The sequence below is a fragment of the Dama dama genome, chromosome 27, assembly GCF_033118175.1.
Source record: "Dama dama isolate Ldn47 chromosome 27, ASM3311817v1, whole genome shotgun sequence".
Classification (NCBI taxonomy): Eukaryota; Metazoa; Chordata; class Mammalia; order Artiodactyla; family Cervidae; genus Dama; species Dama dama.
Window position 1 is genome coordinate 47,764,429 of NC_083707.1, and position 20,152 is coordinate 47,784,580.

Consider the following 20,152-nt stretch of genomic DNA (forward strand, 5'->3'; position numbering starts at 1 on the left):
TATCTCCGCAAAGGCAAGGGCCGGCCATAGCTGTCTTGTTCACCTTTACCCAAAGGCTAAGAAAGTTCCTGGCACACGTAACAGGTGAACAATAAATATCTGTAGAACGAAAAATCACTCTACCAAGTTTACATGAACATATACATGCATACACAAACATAGGAAAATGGGCAATATCTGACAGAAAACAATCAAATGCTGAAAGTATTGAAAATAACACCTGTACATACAGGTGAATATGGTTTTAAAACACAAGTACCAACCAAAGATAATCTGTCTTTAAAAATATGAAAACTTACTAGAAGGGGACCAGGAGTGGTTACTGGCTGTTCCTATTGAGATGCAAACAAGAAAAGTTTAAACTGGAATGAGTTAACAATAAACTAAATAAAATAAGGATTATCTGCTGTAGAATGACTTGCAACAGAGCTTTTGACACCTCTGGTCATGCCTGTCCCTGCAGAGCATGAAGTATGGTGGCTTCTAATAGTCACCACATATTCAGGATTAGTTAAGAACAGCTCAGACCACAGGTATTCATAAGATAAAAAACTTGCTAAACGGCTTCTCCCCCAAATTTTACAATTCAGAATTCATAATTATGTAAAATAACATAGATTTTATAAATTTAATACAACATACCTTAAAAACAGATGGCCCCTATCTGCTGATCAGACCTCAGCATTACTTTTCTAGGTATTCTGCCGAAGCAATTACATTTACAAAAGGTCCATTTCATAAGACAATCTGGTAATTAAATCCAATGAAATTCAACTCAAAAGAGCACTAGGTTTGCTACTGAAATATTTGAAAGTATCTTTTAAAAAAGAGTGTTTATATTTATAGATTGAATTTTCAGAAAGGATAAATATATCGAAATAATTGCAGCATATCCCTGAAAATAATTATACTGCCACCTGTGCATTTTTTATGAGGTGTAAAGATAAATCAAAAGACTGCCAGGTTACATAAGTCTATTATTACCTGCTGAAACTGAAATTTGGTGTAAGACAAAGGGACTTACTCCACATGAATTCTCATTGTACCCAGAATTAACTGGTGCTGGCAGTATCAGTGCAAATCACTGATGGTGATGGATGCCATGCTACACTGTTTTGGTGGAAAAGTAGAACCGGAGGAGAGGTTTAGAAAGATTTCCATGAAGTTTCCTTATAATAAGATTTAGCAGTAAGTAAACAAACACAGAAAGAATGAATATTTAAGACCCACTGAACACATTAAGGTCAAGGATTTCAAAAGTTAATCCACTTTTCTTCCCCCAAGAGTTTATTTTTGGTAAAAGGCAGAAAAATTAGTTTTTCTACAAGGGAAATCTGCTTCTAAATGATAATTTGAAAATCTTGATATATATTATATATTAAAAAAGACACACAAAAATAACAAAGAAGTGGGAATAACAGATTAGGTACTGTAACTTTATAAAGGCTTGCCTAAATCAAGAAGCAGCACACACACACCTAATTTATGCAAACTAAAAATGCATATAAACAGCACATACTGTGATACTGGGTCATGATACATTACCTGCACACGTAACTACTACTGCTACTAATAAACCTTTGGGACACTCAGTGTTATGCCCAACAAGACATCAGTAAGTCTTTAAAATCTTCTCTTCCTCCTTTACGGGAGAGTATTTCTAGACATTACTTTTCCCATCTAATATTCGAACATAGGAAACCAATTCCACAAGGTGCTTTAATTGATGAGACCTCAAGTGCTGTTTTCTCTTGAATTTTTGGATAGTAAACAGTCCACGGGGACCACACACAAATACTATGACAGAAGAGTTGGTATATTAAGTCTTTTGATGGGACTTGATTGGTTGATGAAGCTTTATGACATGCTTGAGCAACGTACTGAAGGGGATCCCATCTGAGTTAATACTTTGTCCAACCACTGCAGAGGTCCATTCAGATGAAGTTCAATCCAGCAAGGAGTGCTTGTTACCGTCTGCCTTCTGTTCAAAAGAATGAAAGAAAATAATTACAAAATCAAAAGAATAACAGGGATATGGAAGAACTAAGATAAACCAACAGGTTGTATATACTAAAACCTAGATTCTTTTTTGAACTAGTATTAAGTTTGGACAGCTATTATTTTGAAAACTGTTTAATCCTTAAAGTCTAACAAAGTATTTATAATGCTATAAATAATCACTGCCAGGGCAAGAGACACAAACCAGCACTGTCCCAAGCAAACCAGAATATATAAAGTCACTTAACTTATTAATCATCCGAAGAATAGAAAATACTCAAATAGAAAATGAAGTCCACATGGAACAGAGTTCAAACTTAAAGTATATCAAAACAAAAATTCTGACCCAAGCTTATCACAGAATGTTCAAAGCTGGGGTTCAACGTCCCCTGACAAAACCAACAACCAACCTCCCTTTTAGCAAAATCATGCAGGCTTTTAATAAGAAACATCTCTAGTACTTCAACTAAATGAGCTATCCTCTGAAAATCGCAAACTGTTCAAGGATATCCTATCACTTCCACATACTGATTTTAGTTTCTTATTTATTACACACAGTAAGTCAGTCAGTCTGTTTGCTTCAACATGACAACCCTGCAAACATGAGAAAAGGCCATTATCAACTCTTCGCCTCCAAGTGACACATCCTCAATGTAATTTAGAACTACTACTGTATTTCAGAGGGTGTGGCTTCCCGCAGCAGGTGGTGCTGGTGCCCCGCCGCTCCCTGGAGATTCTCAGTGTTCTCCAGCCCACTTCCAACTGCAGGAATCTGCATCTCTGCCTGAGATGCCTGCGCTGTCCAGAGATGGAACAGACCTCAACCAACGACATGGGAATTGGCATTTAAATGCCCAGTTTCCTTTCCCTCCAAGTGGGGAAATTCTGAGCGTTCTTGACTCTTTTCCCAAAGTTTTCCTAAGGGGACAGCTCTAGTGACCCTCCCACTAGAGGAGGTGGCTTAAGAACAGTGTTAGTGTTCCCTCCCCTACCTCTCTTCCCTACTTCCTCCTTCCTTGGCAGTGTTCCCTCCATTTCCTGAGTATACTTCTAGCAGGCAAACCCTTGTCTCAGGGTCTGAGCCTCACATTATCAGTGCCCCTGCCGGATTATTCACTTCACTACTAACTCACTTAACTGAGACATGAATTCTTTACACATCTGTATTTCCCCTTACTATGTCTCCTGATTTTTATGCTGGGAATCAAGCTGGCACTTAAAGAAACTGAAAAATAGTTTAGAAATACAAACATCAAATCTATTCCTCAGCACCTGTGTCATTAGGATAAAAGGTTCCACAGTTCACAGATATATGGGTATCTAAGTTATTTTGATCTGCAAATGTTAAAGGAAACTACTTTATTATCCAAAGTAGATGTACCTGACCTCCACTGTCCATGAATACATACTGCATATTACTGCTTCTTGTAGAGATTTTATATTATCTCTGGGTTAAAGAAGAGCAGAGACCACAGTGAATCAAAGACAGTATCTCTTTCCACCAATCAAAATTGATCTTAACAGGAGACCCATAGATATACATGGAATTCTCCCTGACCTATATGATTCATGTTTAATGCCACTCCATTTCTACCATGTTCTACAACATTGTAATCTTTCGAAGGAGAAAAAAAAAAAGTGTGACCTAATAAATTGATATCAGATAGTACTATCTGAATCTAATTTTAATACCAACTCAATCCAAGTTCAAAGGAAAAAAGAAACTCAGCATTGTTTAAAGTTATCCCATCTCAAAGGGGAAATGATTAAAACAAAAGAGAGCTACAGAGAAGTCAAAAAATGAATTCTTGCACTAACATAACTTGGACAAAATAGTGACAAGTCTCACTTTAGATACAAATATATATATAACACATTGTATATTTTTATAGAAGTTGTCAAACCAGTAGATCTCAAATCTCATCATCACAAAAGTCATACACCTCAAAATTTAAGACAAGGGATCAAGTTCAAATGAAACAAATTCTAAGAAGGGCCCAAACTGCTGAATGAAACAGGAGTATTATTACTATACCATATGAGTATCTTCTTAAGCAGACATTCAGACAGTAAGTAATGTGAACTGGAGAAAGACTAGCTATTTTATTTATAGTTTTATTCATTATTATGTTGATGAACTATTCCCTTTCTTTGATGCGGAATCCAATCAACTGTATAACCTAGCAACAGCCTAATTGATCTTACTCCCTGATGACAGATTGGTTCTGGTAAAACTCAATTATGTAACTGCTACCACTATCCTTAGAGAAGAGTCTAGGAGAGCTCTCCTCAGGTCCCGTCTCTACCACTGAGAACGTGTCCTTGAGCAAACTATTAAATCTCACCTAAGCCTATTTCCAAATAAACATTTAGTGTAGACCTTTTCTTTTTAAACTTTACAAAGACTGCAACCTTATAAAGAAAGAATAAAAACAGCAACAGTAACTCTTAGCCATGCTGAGAGGCGTGACATACTGCATTTAAAACACAGCACAGTGCCTGGTACCCAAATACCCCCTTCTATTACTGAATAATAACCCTTCCAATATGCCATTTATGGTATTTAACACTCTGCATTCTGTTACAGTGCCTGTCCATACACGTTTTAATTCTATGTTCTATAGTGCCAGCATAGGAATTTGCAATAGTTTTGAATCTAGAGGCCTCCAACTTTGTTATTTTACATAAAGATTTGCTCTCTATAAACTTCAATGAAAATATGGATAAACTTCAGAAGATTCAAAGAGTGCAAGAAAAAGAATTACATTCTAGAAATTTAAGAACTGAATATGTATTTCATACCGGTATTCTGCTCCCCACCCTTTCACAAAACTCATTCTTATGGTGCACATTCTAGTTAGCTGATACACGGCTTCAAAACCCTGATTAACGGACTGAGCCAGCAGAGCAGCAAATTCCTGGTTGTTGAAGATCTTCAGATTACAGCCTATGATTGAAAAAATATATAAAAACATTATGTATGAAGAAGATAGTATAAGAGAATCATTTTAAAAGAGCTACATATATTAGAATGGTGGTGGTGGTGCAGTTACTAAGTCACGAAACCCCTTGGACCCTCGCCAGCCACGCTCTTCTGTCCATGGGATTTTCCAGGCAAGAATACTGGGGTGGGCTGCCATTTCCTTCTCCAAAAGACATCTGAATATGAGCATGCACATCATCTCCTGATTCCGAAAATTAATAGCAAAGAAAAATTCAGCAAGTTGACATGATAGGCTTATTTATATTGTTGCATCCATACCTGGTGGAATTTTACACACGGTTGCAGGGTGCCAGCCGTATCTCTGGTTACAGTTGGGGCTCTGCACAAAGATTGCACTATCACTTAGGCACTCAGCAAAAACTTCCCCACCTATGTAATATAAGCGCACTCCTCTTCCTAAAAGGAAATATATATGGAATTAGTTTTACAACATTTACTACTTCAATATCACTTCTGAAGGATTCTTAGAGGAAAAGTAAAATGGTATAAAGTATCTTGATGATCTCTCCCATAGCTATGCTTTTCTGAAATCTAACTTTGAAACATACTACTGTATATTTTTCCAAGTATTTTTTCAACAATGATTTTATTGATTCGTAAAGATAATATGTGCTCATTAAAAGTACTTAATGTAGAAAAGTGGATAAGCAAAATAATTTCAAACAAATCATTTTTGAATAAAGCAATTTAATTCATTTGAAGGAATTAACTAATGTCTAGATTAATATGCCTTCATTATAATACACAGCTTTTCTTTAAAGAATCCACTATGCTTAAGAAAAAAAATAAAAATAAAAATTACCATCTGCCCCTTCTCAAACTATATATTATGGTAGTAACCAGATCTCTATTTACAAAAGCAGAATGAGGTAAGTAAAAACTATATTGGGAGATTTTAATATACCTCTTTCAGAATTTGACAGATCAAATATACATAAAATATAAGAAATACAAGGATTAAAAAAAAAAAACCAGGAAAAGCAGAATTCTTTTTTTTTTTTTTAAGCAGAATTCCAAGACAGCACTTAACAGTCTCATCCCTGGTGTGTTTATCTTCTCAATTATTCAGTCAAACACTAAGTAGTGCTTAAAGGAATCTTTCAGATGTATAGTTCTTAAATCAAGTGACCCCAAGAAACAAAGACTACCTTTGGTGGGCCTGACTTAATCAGGTGACAAGCCTTAAAGGAACTGGGCTGGTCCTAGCGAGAGTGACTCAAAGTGTGAGGGAGAAGAACTTAACAGTCTTCACTGCTGACTGTGAAGATGGAGCGGGCATGCAGGTGGCCTCTAGTGGCTGAGAGTAGCCTCTAGTGGACAGTCTGTAGGAAATGAGGATCTCAGTGCTACAACTTCAAGGCAGTGAACTCTGTAGTAATCACCTGTGAGCTTTGAAGGGGACCTCAAGCTTCAGATGAGGTAGGGTAAAAAAGCAGGGTAAACTTACTTATTTAGGAGTAAATATGGTAGGGTTAACCTGTTAAATTTCTATACAGAGCCCCAATAAGAACACAGAAAAATCAGAACTATTTTCGTTAAGGAAGGGTGGATATTCAGAGGCCTTTATCACCTACAAAACATCTGAGTACCTCAGTGAGATTATGTAAAATTTATACATCAAGCAAGATTTGAGAAATTTCACATGGAGCCAACTAACATCTCTGAAGTCACAAGCACTTTGCAATATCACACTGACTCTTTAGTGATCAGCATTACTTCTCATAGGAGGTAATGGTTAATTAAATGAAAACAGAAGCACACTATTATTAAAAGAAGTTTCTTTAAGGTGATGAGAATTATGTTCAGTTATTTTAGTAGCACTCAAACTATTTTTTCCCTCATTGTCAAAAAACAAAAACAAACATACAAAAAAATCCCAATGTCCCAAAATGTTGCTGTTCATATGTCTTAAATATATGCAAACTTACCATACTGTGTGTTAAAACTAAAAATTCAAAAAAAATTCATTAATTCATTTGAAAATCAAAATAGTAAACTTACTACATATTAACATAAACAAGTTTATGAAAAGTAACCATTTCCCAAAGTAAGTAAAAAATTAGTGAGAAGAGTTTTATATCTTTGCAAACCTCCTTAATGTCTGGCTTAAGACAGTAGAATTCTCATCAGAGTCTGTGTTTAACTTCTTGCAAAATCACAAGCCTTGTAGGCTCTAGATACTTCACTGTGGAATCACGAGAGTGAGAGTGAATGGCAAGCGGCACCTTAATGCCGTTATGAGAGCAGCTCTCCCTTCATACACGTTCAGAGAGGGCACTGGGGCCACCACAGTCTAAGCTTCTCTGAACCATTCCTGAACAAGTTCATGGTGGTTTTTGTTTTAGATATCTTGCTTCAGATTAATAGCATGCAGATCTGATATATGAATTCACTGAAGCACAGAAAAAACTAGGAGATGTAAACAAACTGAAAAAAAATCATGATTTGCTAAAATTACAATCCTAAAATCTGAACATGACAATTTTATGACTGGTAGAGGCTTAGCAAAGGAATTTTAACACATATTTACTGATGGACTTCCCAGTGTCGAGGGTGCCAAACAAAGAGAAACTCAAGATAAAAGTTCGCAGACGGAGGAAGGATCACCAGGATCACTATTCAAGGTGGTGAAGCTGTGCAACCTGACTGCACTTAAGCTGAGAGAAGGCAGGCTTTCTTGCACACAATCTCTTGATGTGGTAAACCACACAGTGCTCACGTTATGAGTATAAGGTATTGGTTTTTCACACAAGGAAAATAAACATACCTATATGTCTTCTTGTCATTTCTACCGTAGCATTTCTGTTTACGTTGGAGAGTAAACCTAGGCAGAACCTCTCAGAATTTGATGGATCTGTGAAGCCGTCTACGGTGAGTGAGGGCTGTGAGGCATGGAAGGTCTCTCCAACCCTCTGGTTTAATTCATAATATGCTATTGAACACCAAAATGCAGGCTCTGAGTAAGTAACTGGCTGCAAGTCTGGCAGGGGGGAAAAACAAACCCGTAAAAGAAATGTTGTGTGAACAATTCAAGCCATGTCAAGCCAAGAATAGATTGAATATCATTATCTTTACGTGTCCTATGCCAGCCTACACTGGCAATAGCCCAGGAAACAGACTTAACAACTACATCACGAAATCCAGATTCTAAAGATCACAGCAGATTTTCAATTTCTCAAATTCCCCCTATCTCCTTAAGTCATCCAAATCTTCAAACATCTTTTTTAGATTTTATGGTGGATTACTTGTTCTACTAGTAATTTTACCCCAGTTGCACCACATGTAAAATAAGTCAATTTGCATTATAAAGTTAATTTTGGGTAGGATCGAGTAGAACAAAGCTAAAGCAAGGATTAATGCATCAACAGCCAAAGATTAACAAAAAAAAAAAAAAACCTGTCACGACAGGATATAAAACATGACATATTTTTGACATTTTAACATGAGATTCTCACTGAGTTACCCCAATTACAAAAAGAGAAAGCCTGCATATATACAAGAAACAAGAAGTAATACAACACAAAGTATGCAAGAGGAAACAATATAAATATCATGGGAACACAACATATTTCATGGGAAAACAAGGACCATTTTATTTTTATTTAAGTGCTGTAATTTTGATTATAATGCATAAGGAATATCACAGAAAAAAATGACAATTTTGTAGAATAAATTCCAATGTGTAGAAACTGAAGAGAAATTGTGAAACAGTGTATAAAATGAAGACCACACACACAAACATACATATGCACATGTATCAATACAAATACGTATGTATTAGCAATCACACATATATATCTCCCATATCACATGTATATGTGAGCAATATGTCTCTATATATTTATTACAGTCTCATATTAATAATTGCTATTACAAAATATAATAGAAACTAAATATACCCATAAAATCTAGCCATATAAGACATAAAATTCCTCATGAATAATGCATATGATTTCTATGAATAAAAAATTAACTTCTTATATTCTTTATGTGCCAGGAGAAAAGTGTTTTAGTAATATCGAGGCACATTATCAGTATCATTTTTAAAAAAGCACTAATTTGAACAATCATCTGTTATTCTTGAGATCTCTTTCTCCTTTATACAGAAAATAACTACCAGAAAGGACATTTAAATAAAAAGGTGGAACAGTATAAAAACAGTAGGGGGAAAGTATTTGCAACTTACCCAAACTATGATTAACAGGGGAAAGAGTAGTAGGAGATAATTCTGCTGGAGATCCTGAAACAAAACGATTCAATTTTAAAACAGCTTAAGAAAGAAAGTATTTTCAAAACCTCTGACCCAATAATAAAATTTATTGTATCTAGCTGTATTATCATAACACAGATAATTTGCCAAGAATTCAAATGCTTAATGGGACATTTAATTTCAGGAGCTTCAATATATAAAAGAGAAAAAAGTCCTGGTTTCAAGTTACCTTCTTCCAAAGGCATTCAATGTTGCCAGTTCTTGCCACCTTTCCAGAAATATTCTACAAACCATATGAGCAAATATATTTCTGTGCCTCCTGCTTTTTATGTACAAATGGTAAACACAATTCTGAACTTTGCTTTTGTATTACATATTCTATATCAACATCTAGAGATGCTGGTACATTTCCTTACTATTTACTTACACATCTATCCATCTATCCATAACATTACATTATGGTATATTATGATCCCATGTTGATGCGTGTTCAGGTTATTTTCAATCTTTTGCTTTTAAGAACCAAGATTCCAATGAGTAACTAATCTTGCACATTTTGCATACTCTGAATTGTATCTGAAGGATAGACTCTAAAAGGGAAACTGCCAAATCAAAGGACTCTCAAACTGCCAAATCAAAATTTGGATAAATTTTGCCAAAATTGTCATCATCAAAGGTTGTATCAGTTTACACTCCCAGTCACAAAATAGTGAGGGGAGGCTCATGTGTTATTGCTGATAAACAATGCTGAGAACAAGGTCTTAACAAGTATAGTTTTAATCTGCATTTCCCTTATAAATGACACTCAGCAGCTTGATATTTGTTTGTATTTTATTTCCTTCCTGTAAATAGTCTGTTCTTTTCTTTTGCTCAATTTTCTATTGTGGTGTTGATCACTTTACTCACTGATTTACAGAAGGCTCTTTATATTTTAGCAATATTAGTCCTTTCATGGTACGGGATGCAAATATTTATGTCTTATTTTTCAGTCCAATTTTGATTAAACAGTACTAAAAAACTTCTATGTGACATAATTAACCAATCATTTTGGGGTATGTTACATTTTGATAAAAGTGGTGATGGGGAAATTCTTTTCTTACCCTTAACTTTAAAGAAATACTTCTAGTATCTGCCCGTTAAGTATGATGCTGGCTTTGAGGATGAGAGATAAAATTCTTTATTTAGAAATTTTACATAAAAAATCATAAGCAGTAAAGATCTGTAGATTTATAAGCATAAATGTTATGCTGCCTCAAAAGTCAAGCTAGAAGCTTTATGTCTTTTCTATGCTCTGTAACAGTTTAAATAGAATTGGAACAACAAATGCTTTAATAGTTTGGTAGAATTCCTGTGTGAAATCAATAATTTTCTAGGGTATATTCTAAGACATTATTTCTTCTATGAAAGATGACTGTTAAGACAGTTCTACACTCTGGAGTCAGTTTTGGTAAGCTATGTTTTCTTAGAAAAGTATTTGTTTCTTCCAGTTTGAGGTTAACTGGTTAAATCTAATCAAGAAAATAAGGAAGGGGCACAAACACAAAAAGTTAAGAAAAAGAAGGAACACCACAGACAGAAGAAAAAGAGTCAGACCTTACTTCACTCAATTTCAGGCAAATTTTGAAACATGTTTACTGTAAACTGTTGCTAAATAATCATAATTGTAGGATACACTTTGTTTTCGCATCATTATCCTCTACATATTTTGAGAATGTTACCCAAAAAAGCAAGACCTACAGCTCCCAAGTGTTAAAATTACAGCAATGGCACAGATGTAGAACAAGGTCAGAAGCCCCCGGGTGCACCTCTCCCTCTCCACACGACAACCATGAACGAAAACACCAGGCAACACAGGTAAAACAGCAACCTCCCCGTAAACAAACGCATCAAAAAATAAAGAACAGGTGATGATTCTTGAGAAGCCAGAACAGCCTTCTATAACGAAGTTCTTATGTTCTTTTTTTGTTCCTCACTTCGAAAAATCTGCTGGCAAGTCATAACAGGTACAGCTATGAAAGGTCAAAACATATTTAGAACAATGAACTAAAACCCACTGCTGTTTCCTGAAGCTAAGATAAAATAAACAGAGCCACTATTAGAAATGGAGGAAACGGCCCAATTTTTCATATCTTTTAACTGCTTACTCTATTAAATACTTATTAGAAGTGACCAGTAGAGTCATGGTTTATTAATTTTGACTGAGTCCAGTCGTATGTAATAAAAGTTAGCACTGAAGATTACGAAAAGTTGATTATAATCACATACAAAATGTTTAGAAGTTAAATTAAGATAAAAATGTATTAGGTACCAGAAGTCTTTAGAAACTTGTAATAATCTCACTATTTAAAGCTAGTTTCTATTACTTGCAGCTAAAACATCTAGAGAAATCCTTATGCACACAACCCTGTACACAAGTTTGCAAATATTTGTAGGATACATTTTTCAACAAGGAAATGTTGAGCAAAAGGAATGTGAGGTTAAATTGTTATAAGTACCCTCCCTGGATGTTTAATCCCACCAACAATTTATGAGCATTTCTTCACACTATATCACTACCTTTTGACATATGACAATTTAAAAGATTTAATGAGGCAACTCCAACATTTAAAATTTTTATTTATTTTTATTTTGTTATAAATAGTGCACTCATGTTCTTGACATCCATTTATCCATTAAGCACTGTCTTTAACCTCTTGACTTGTAGGAGGTTTTAAATCTAGAAATCAATTATGAGACTTCTTGTACATTTAAAAATATTTCCCCCCGTTTTTTGGTTTATCTTTCAAAATAAAACAATTTTAATAAAATTATTTATAGAGTAGTTTTAGCTTTACAGTAAAATTGAGCATTAATAATGTACAAGGGTTCCCATTTACCCTCAAATCTACAACCTCCCCTGCCATCAGTGTCTCACATCACAATGTACATTTATTACAACTGAGGAACCTACATAGACATTATCACTCAAAGCCCGTAATTTATATTAGGGTTCATCTTTGGTTGCTGTATATTCTATAAATTTTGACAAATGTACGATGACATGTATTCACCATTACAGTAGCATACTGAATACTTACACTGTCCTAAAAATCTTCTGTGCTTATTAATCCCTCCCTCCCCTGAACCCCTAGCATCACTGATCTTTTTACTGTTTCTATAGCTGTCTGTGTCTTTTCCAGATCGTCATATGGTTGGAATCATACAGGTATGTCACCTTTTCAGATAGGTTTCACTTGTAATATGCATTTAAGGTTCCATGTATTTTCATGCCTTTATTTGGCAGATTTCTTTTTAGCGCTGAATAACATCCCATTGTCTGGATGTGCCATAGTTCATTTACTCATTCACTTACTGAAGGATACCTCAGTTGGCAATTAATGAATAAAGCCGCTATAACATCCAAGTGCTGGTTTCTGTGTGTACGTAAGGTAAATTTTCAACTTTAGGTGAATACCAAGGGGCATGACTGCTGATTGTATGGTAAGAATGTGCAGCTTTGTAAGCCGCCGCCAATCTGTCTTCCAAAGTGGCTATACCATTCATTCTGCATTCCCATCAGCAGTGAATCAGAGTTCCTACTGCTCCACTTCCTTGCCAGAATTCAGATTCTGGTCATTCTAAAGGTATGGAGCAGTAATGTTTTAAATGTCATTTACTTAAGTTTATCATCCCTTTCTTCTGTGGTTTTATATCTTGCATAATTCTTGCTCAGATTATTTTAAAACTTCAAGTTCTCTCTAAATGGGATTCATTTTGATATGACTTACATATTTAGTATCTATAACTTTTTGAGAAATACTAAAATTAGTTTGAATTTCTTGAGCAAAATTAATGGCAAAGAAATGTATCTTTTACTTTTTTTAAGTTTCAGTATGTAAACTAACCATAAATTATCATTCAAATAAAAAAAGAGACATTCTTTCAAAAGGCATATATGGGAGGACAGAAAAGTTAAAGGCCTTAAAATAATTTCATTTTATAATCTTTAAATTCAAATTACAAAAAACAGTCCCAAAGAACTAAAATTATCTACACTTTTGTTTTTATACCAAAAAAAGGCTTAAACATATGCTTTAAAAAAACCTCATTTACTGAATACAGAGACCAATCACATTCACAAACCTTTCAAAAAACTGATCATCATGCTGGTTTATTCCTTCCACCATATCCCTACCTGATCACCAACCAAGTTCTACCCTCAGGAAATACTGCAAAAGCAGGCATCTCTCTCCATCTCTTCTGAAACAAGCCAGAGGAGCCTAGTGCAGTAGTATAGTAGTTAGGAACAGAATTTCTAGAATCTGAGATCCTAGGTGCAAATTCCTGTCTCTTTCTACCTATCCTCCTATGGCATTCATTGCGGTACTGCTTTTTATGAATTAAATACCTGCTTTAATAATTCAAAATGCTGCATCATAATTTTAATCTGTAAAATACTGTCAAACTTTTGACACAGAATCTTAGAAATTTGAGATTAAGCAAAAATAAGATAAAGGAACTATGTCAAATCCAGTTAAAAAAATACATACTCCCTTCATGTTTCTTTATTATGTTCTATGTAATTCCAAGTTTTCTATAAGCATGAATTGTGTTCAAAATGAGAGTACAGTTGCTCTTCCTTTGTTTTTATTAGTAACTTGTACAGGGTTCCCCTTATGGTTAGAATATAGAAGACTGTTGGAAAAACCCTTACTCCTACAATAAGAAAGTATCAGAAACACTAAAAAATTATATTTTTTATCAAAAGTGACCCCAAAACTACAGATTCATTTAAATTGTAAGTCATTTACAGAAAGGGATGAGCTCTTCCTAAAGTAGGGAGTGGTAACCATTTTCATTGCTGGGAGTATCTGCCAAGTTAGCACACACAGGACTGGTCTTGCCAAAGGACAAACCAGCTAAAAATTTAATGGCCACACACAGGCACCTGGAATCTGAGAAGCTCAAGCACAGATACGGTCCTCTTCGTTAGCCAATTCTAACTCCCATATCTGACTTGTTGAAGGCAAGTGAATATTCTGTAAACTTCACCTCCTATCAGACTAGAAATGAGGGAAGGTGTTCACAGTTTATGAGGTCAGAATACGGACGTCCCGTCTGGGTCCCTGATACACGCAATAGAGATAGAAAACAAGCGAGATCTCTGAACCAACGAAAGCCGGGGTTTTTTACACACGATGTTGATGGATGTTTACTTTTATATGAGACACATTTTATAACAAGAGTCACTTCATCAGAAGGATGTAATTCGAAATGTGTACCATTTTAATAACAGAGACTCAAAATACATGAAGCAAAAACTGACAGGACTGAAAGGAGAAAGAGATAAACCCAAAGTCACATTTAGAAACAAGTCAGAGTTAAGGATTTAAACAGTATCAGCAATGACCTCAACCAAAAATGACACCTAGACTAACACTACAACTGCACAAAATTCTTTTCAACTGTAAATGGAACTGTAAATCAAAGTAGGTATACCACGCTGTGGCATAAAATAATTCTTAGTAAATTTCAGAGGACTGAAATCATATACAGTATATATGAAACATAATGGAATTAAGTTAGAAATCAATAATCTAGAAAGCCCATACACTTCTAAAAAATCATGGATCAAAGAAATCAAAGAGGAATTAGAAAATACTTAAATGATAACAACAAATAATAATGAAAAATAACATTAAAATTTGTGGTATGAAGCTAAAATAAGGGTTGGAGGGCAATTTTCAGTTTTAAAAGCTTACTTTAGAAAAGAATCAATGGGAAAAAATAGAAAAGAATCAACGATCTAAATTTAAACTACAATGCTCTAAAAAGACCAAATTTAATGTAAAGTTAAGTAGAAGAAAATAAGGAAGAATAGAAACAAATCAAGTAGTAAAAAGAGAAACACAATAGAAAAATTTAACAAGCCAAAAACTGAGTATTTAAAAATATTAACTGATAAAGCCCCTGCAAGATTTATCAAGAAGAAAAAAAAATAAATTATCAGTATTATAAAATATAAGACATCAAGATTTGCATGATCTTGTAGACATCAAGGGGATAACAAAACATTAGAAATAACTTTATAGCAATAAAATTTACCACTCAGATGAAAAATATCTTTTAAGACACAAGCTGCCAAACCTACATAAAAAATAGAAAATAGAGAATCTAAACAACTCTCAATTTAAAAAACCCTCCCCTTTAAGAGATGGTTTCTCTAGTAGGAGCTATCAAGTAGTTAAGCAAGAAATAATAACAATCCTATGCAAAATTTTTCAGAAAATAGTAGAAAATCCCATCCAATATAGAGTCTATTACTGATACTGAAGCTACAGAAAACCATTATATGAAAACTGAAGACCAAAATCTCTTATAAACATAGATTTGAAAATCCTTTAAAAAAATTATCAAATCAAACCCATAAAGATTTTTATTGAAGTGCAACTTATCATAACCAAATAAAGTCAAAATTGGTTTGTTATCAGAAAAATCACTTTGTGAAATTCACTTCAAAAAGGAATAAAACTGTATGATCCTTTCAGGAGACACAGAAAAAGTATGGACAAAGTTCCATGGCCATTCATTACAAACTATTCAAACCACCAGGAACAGAAAGAAACATCCTCAATCTGATAATCTATTAAAAATCCATAATTAACATCTCACTTATTAGGGAATTAGTAAATGTATTCGCCCTATGATCAAGAACAATGTAAAAATATCCATTCTTAGTATTTTTATTCAACAGTTTACTGTAGATCTTAGCCAGGACAGAAAAAGAAGAAAGCATAAAAATGAGAAAGCAAGAAGCAAAACTGCTTTCAGAAAATCTTAGGATTCTACAGAATACTAGATACAAAAAGTGACTTTAGCCAAGTTCAGGGAAAAAAAACCAACAGACAATAATCAAATTTTACTCTATATTCTAGGAATAAACAATTAAAAAATAAAATTGAAAAATAAACGTATAATAGCACTAAAAGTTAAAACAGTAAAGCATGCATCTCATAACAGCTATACATCTATGCTAAAAACTATAAAACACTGCAGAGATGGCAAACCCAGTAAGACCATTACTCTAAAGTTCACAAACCTGACCCTTTTTTCCTGGCAAATTACTTTCCTATTTTGAGACGATCCTAATCATGACAATGAACTGCTCCTGCTCTGAGATCTCAATTCTCTCAATTTACTTCTAATCTTCATGCAGTCAACTTTCTTCTTTTTCTTAATGGTTAATTCATCTTCTTCATATTTTCTCTAAACACACTCATACAGTATTTACTATGAGTTAGGTACATGTAGCTACTGTTAACAACCCTATGAGGTAGGTACTATAATTATCCCTAGTTTACAGATAAGAAAACTGCATGCCTACATCGTCAAGCTAGCATAGAGAAGAGGGACAATTCAAGTCCAGGTAGTCTAGTTCAGAGGCCAATCATGCTATCCAGCAGCCATGCATCCGGTTAGAGATGCTGTCTTCTGAGTATAGCATGTATACATGTATACATGTACATAGTATAGTATAGTACATAGTATACTAGATACATAGTATAGTATGTATCTAGGGGTACATAGAATGACCAGATTGTAAGAAGAAAAAGTTAGAACTAAACCAAACCTGTATTTCTTATGATGTTCATTCAGCCTAATCCCTAATGTCCACAGGTTTTAAAGAATGAAGGCTTGACCAGAGAAATTAAAAACACAGAGCAAAGAAAAAGTAACAAGTGCCTGTTCATACAGTTCTGTATTTTACTTTATTTGTCCTCTGGCTTCATTTATTTATTTATTTTGGCCCCGAAGCTTGTGGGATCATAGTTCTCCCAACAGAGATTATTAAACCCGTGCCCTCTGAAGTGCAAGCACAGAGTCCTAACCACTGGACCACCAGGGAATGCCCCCTCTGATCACCCTTTTAAAAACTATTAACTCCTTCTATCCCAGAAGGGTTTCAAAGATTAATTTAATCATGTCTTCCCTCAGGAAAAGTATGGACCAGAGTTTAAAGAGAGGTCAATTTTGTTCTAAACTGGGATCCTACAGCACTCAGAAAATTCTTGCCATTGCACCAAGAGAACAACAGATAGCAGGCAGAAGAATAGTATTAAAGCAACTTTTTAGCATCTCATGAATCAAATATTCACAGTCACTGTCATTAAATACTTTTAAATGTGTCATTTTGAAAAAGATAGCAACATTTCCTCCACTGAAACAGAATTAGAAATATCAAGTTATGCTCAAAGCTAGCCCCAAAACAATGAATTCATTTTGATTTGGCTTATTCCCCCCCACTGGGTTTTGACCCATTACCATAACTAGTTATTACTGTTGTTGTTCAGTTGCTAAGTCATGTCCGACTCTTTAGGCTCCCATGGACTGCAGCATGCCAGGCTTCCCTGTCCTTCACAGTCACCCAGAGTTTACTCAAAGGCATGTCCATTGAGTTGGTGGTGACATCTAACCATCCTATCCCTCTGCCACCCCCTTCTCCATTTGCCTTAAATTTTTCTCAGCATTAGGGTCTTTTCCAATGAGTTGGCTCTTCCCATTAGGTGGCCAAAGTACTGGAGCTTCAGCAGCAGTCCTTCCAATCAATATTCAAGGTTGATAGCCTTTAGGACTGACTGGCTTGATCTCCTTGCTGTTCAAGAGACTCGCAAGCGTCTTCTCCAGCACCACAGTTCGAAAGTATCAGTTCTTTCGGTCAGCCTTCTTTACGGTCCAACTCTCACGTCTGTTCATGACTACTAGAAAAACCATAGCTTTGACTATATAGACCTTTGTCGTATAGTCATGACTACAGATGTCTCTGCTATCTCTGTATACATTGTCTAGGTTTGTCACAGCTTTCCTTCCAAGGCAATCATCTTTTAATCACATGGCTGCAGTCACCATCCACAGTGATTCTGGAGCCCAAGAAAATAAAGGTTGTCACTGTTTCCATTGTTTTCCCATCTATTTGACATGAAGTGATGGGACCGCATGCCATGATCTGAGTTTTCTGAAAGCTGAGTTTTAACCGAGTTTTTTCACTCTCCTCTTTCACCTTTATCAAGAGGCTCTTTAGTTCTTCCTCACTTTCTGCCATTAGAGTGGTATCACCTGCATATCTGAGGCTGTTGATATTTCTCCCAGCAATCTTGATTTCAGTCTATGATTCATCCAGCCTGGCTTTTCACATGATGTGTAAGTTAAATAAACAGTGACAATATACAGCCTTGACACAGTCCTTTCCCAATTTTGAACTGATCTGTTTCTAACTGTTGCTTCTTGACCTGCATACAGGTTTCTCAAGAGACAGGTAAGGTGGTCTGATATTCCAGTCTTTAAGAGATCAGAGTCTGTTCTGATCCACACAGTCAAAGGCTTTCTTACAGTCTTGCAGTTAGGGATGTCCTCGGCCTAGAGCAGCTGGTTGGAGGGCAAGTCCCTGCCCAACTAGTGTTCGATACGGAGCAAAAGTTCATGGAGGTCTGGGCCACCACCACCAGGCAGTGGCTACCACCATCACAATGGCTATCCGTGAACCTGGTCTTGCGGATGTCAAACACGAAGTGTGTGTTCTTGATCACATTCATTCAGAAGCACAGGGGCAGCTGCGGGCAGCTGGGCGCACGGTCAGCCAGGCATTGGCAGCCCTTGGGACACAGGGAAAGGGGCTGGCCTGCGGCCGCCCCGTCCTCCCAGATCTGGCCTACTTGGTGACCGTGGATTTCCATGCAGCCAGGAAGACAAGTCCAGAGTCAGGCAGTGAGTGAGAGATGCTACTGCTGCACCCTCTCCCCACAGCCCCAGGATGAGCTGTGCACACCCAGAGGTGCTCTCACGTGGGGTCACCCATGGGCATGGCCATGGTCCTCTAAGCCTGAGCACTTGCTCAGGACTGGGTTGGCTACGGAGACGCAGCCCTGCAGATAGCTGATCTCTGACCCCAAACACCACCTGTACGACAGCCATCAGCTGGGTTACCATCAGCCTCTAGCCACACGTCACTGTTTAAATCAAATAAAGATAAAATTCAGGTTCTTGGCTGCACCAATTATGTCAAGTACTCCTAGTAGCATGTGGCCACGTGGACAGCACACACCTAGAACCTTCCACCATTCCAGAAAGGTCCCTGGACTGTGGCCCACCAGGCTCCTCTGTCAATGGGATTTTCCCGACAAGAAAACTAATATGGTGCCATTTCTTCTCTAAGGGATCTTCTAGACCCAGGGGTGGAACCCGGGTCTCCTGCACTGCAGGTGGATTCATTACTGACTCAGCCACCAGGGAAGCGCATAACCAGTGATTATACTCATCTTATTGCTCCTCACATTTCAACTATATTATCCAACGGGCACTAATTGGAATCCTTATGGCCTTTTGTGCCTGGCTACTTTCACCTAATATAATGCTTTCAAAGTTCATCCACATTGTAGCATGCACCAGTATTTCATTCTTTTATGTGGTTGGATAATATTCCCAAGTATGGATATAACTCATTTAATTTATCCATTAATCATCTCATAGACAATCTAGGTCATTTCTACTTTCAGATTACTATGAATAATGCTTACATTTGCGTGCAAGTTTAGTTTGGACATGTTCTCAATTTTCTTGGGTCAAACTGCTGGGTCTTATTGTTATTCTTTATTTAACTTTGAAGAACAGCAAATCTTTCCAAAGTAACTGAGCCATTTTACATTCCCACTAGCAACATATGAAGACTCTTAACTTCTCCTATCTTCATCAAGACTTCTTATTCTTCTTTTTTGACTACAGAGCTTCCCTGGAGGTGCAGTGGTAAAGAATCCACCTGCCAGTGCAGGAGACCTGGGTTCGATCCCTGGCTCAGGAAGATTCCCTGGAGAAGAGAATGGCAGCCCACTCCAGGATCCCTGCCTGGGAAATCCCATGGACACAGGTGCCGGGCAGCGATAGTCCACGGGTGCACAAAGAATCAGACT

General features: G+C 36.1%; 1 protein-coding gene across 3 annotated transcripts in view; it reads right to left on the reverse strand.

Annotated features, from left to right (window-relative positions):
• Nucleotides 1-536: 536 nt before the first annotated feature.
• SMAD2 (SMAD family member 2) overlaps nucleotides 537-20,152 on the reverse strand; it is an 82,062-nt gene continuing 62,446 nt past the window's right edge. For all 3 annotated transcript variants that reach the window (XM_061130774.1, XM_061130775.1, XM_061130773.1), the window contains 5 exons: nucleotides 9,189-9,242; nucleotides 7,770-7,982; nucleotides 5,261-5,398; nucleotides 4,801-4,945; nucleotides 537-1,981 (listed from right to left, as the gene is read on the reverse strand). In XM_061130774.1, the coding sequence (XP_060986757.1) occupies nucleotides 1,858-1,981; nucleotides 4,801-4,945; nucleotides 5,261-5,398; nucleotides 7,770-7,982; nucleotides 9,189-9,242 (674 nt within the window). In that variant the 3' untranslated portion in view covers nucleotides 537-1,857. The remainder of the gene's footprint in view (nucleotides 1,982-4,800; nucleotides 4,946-5,260; nucleotides 5,399-7,769; nucleotides 7,983-9,188; nucleotides 9,243-20,152) is intronic.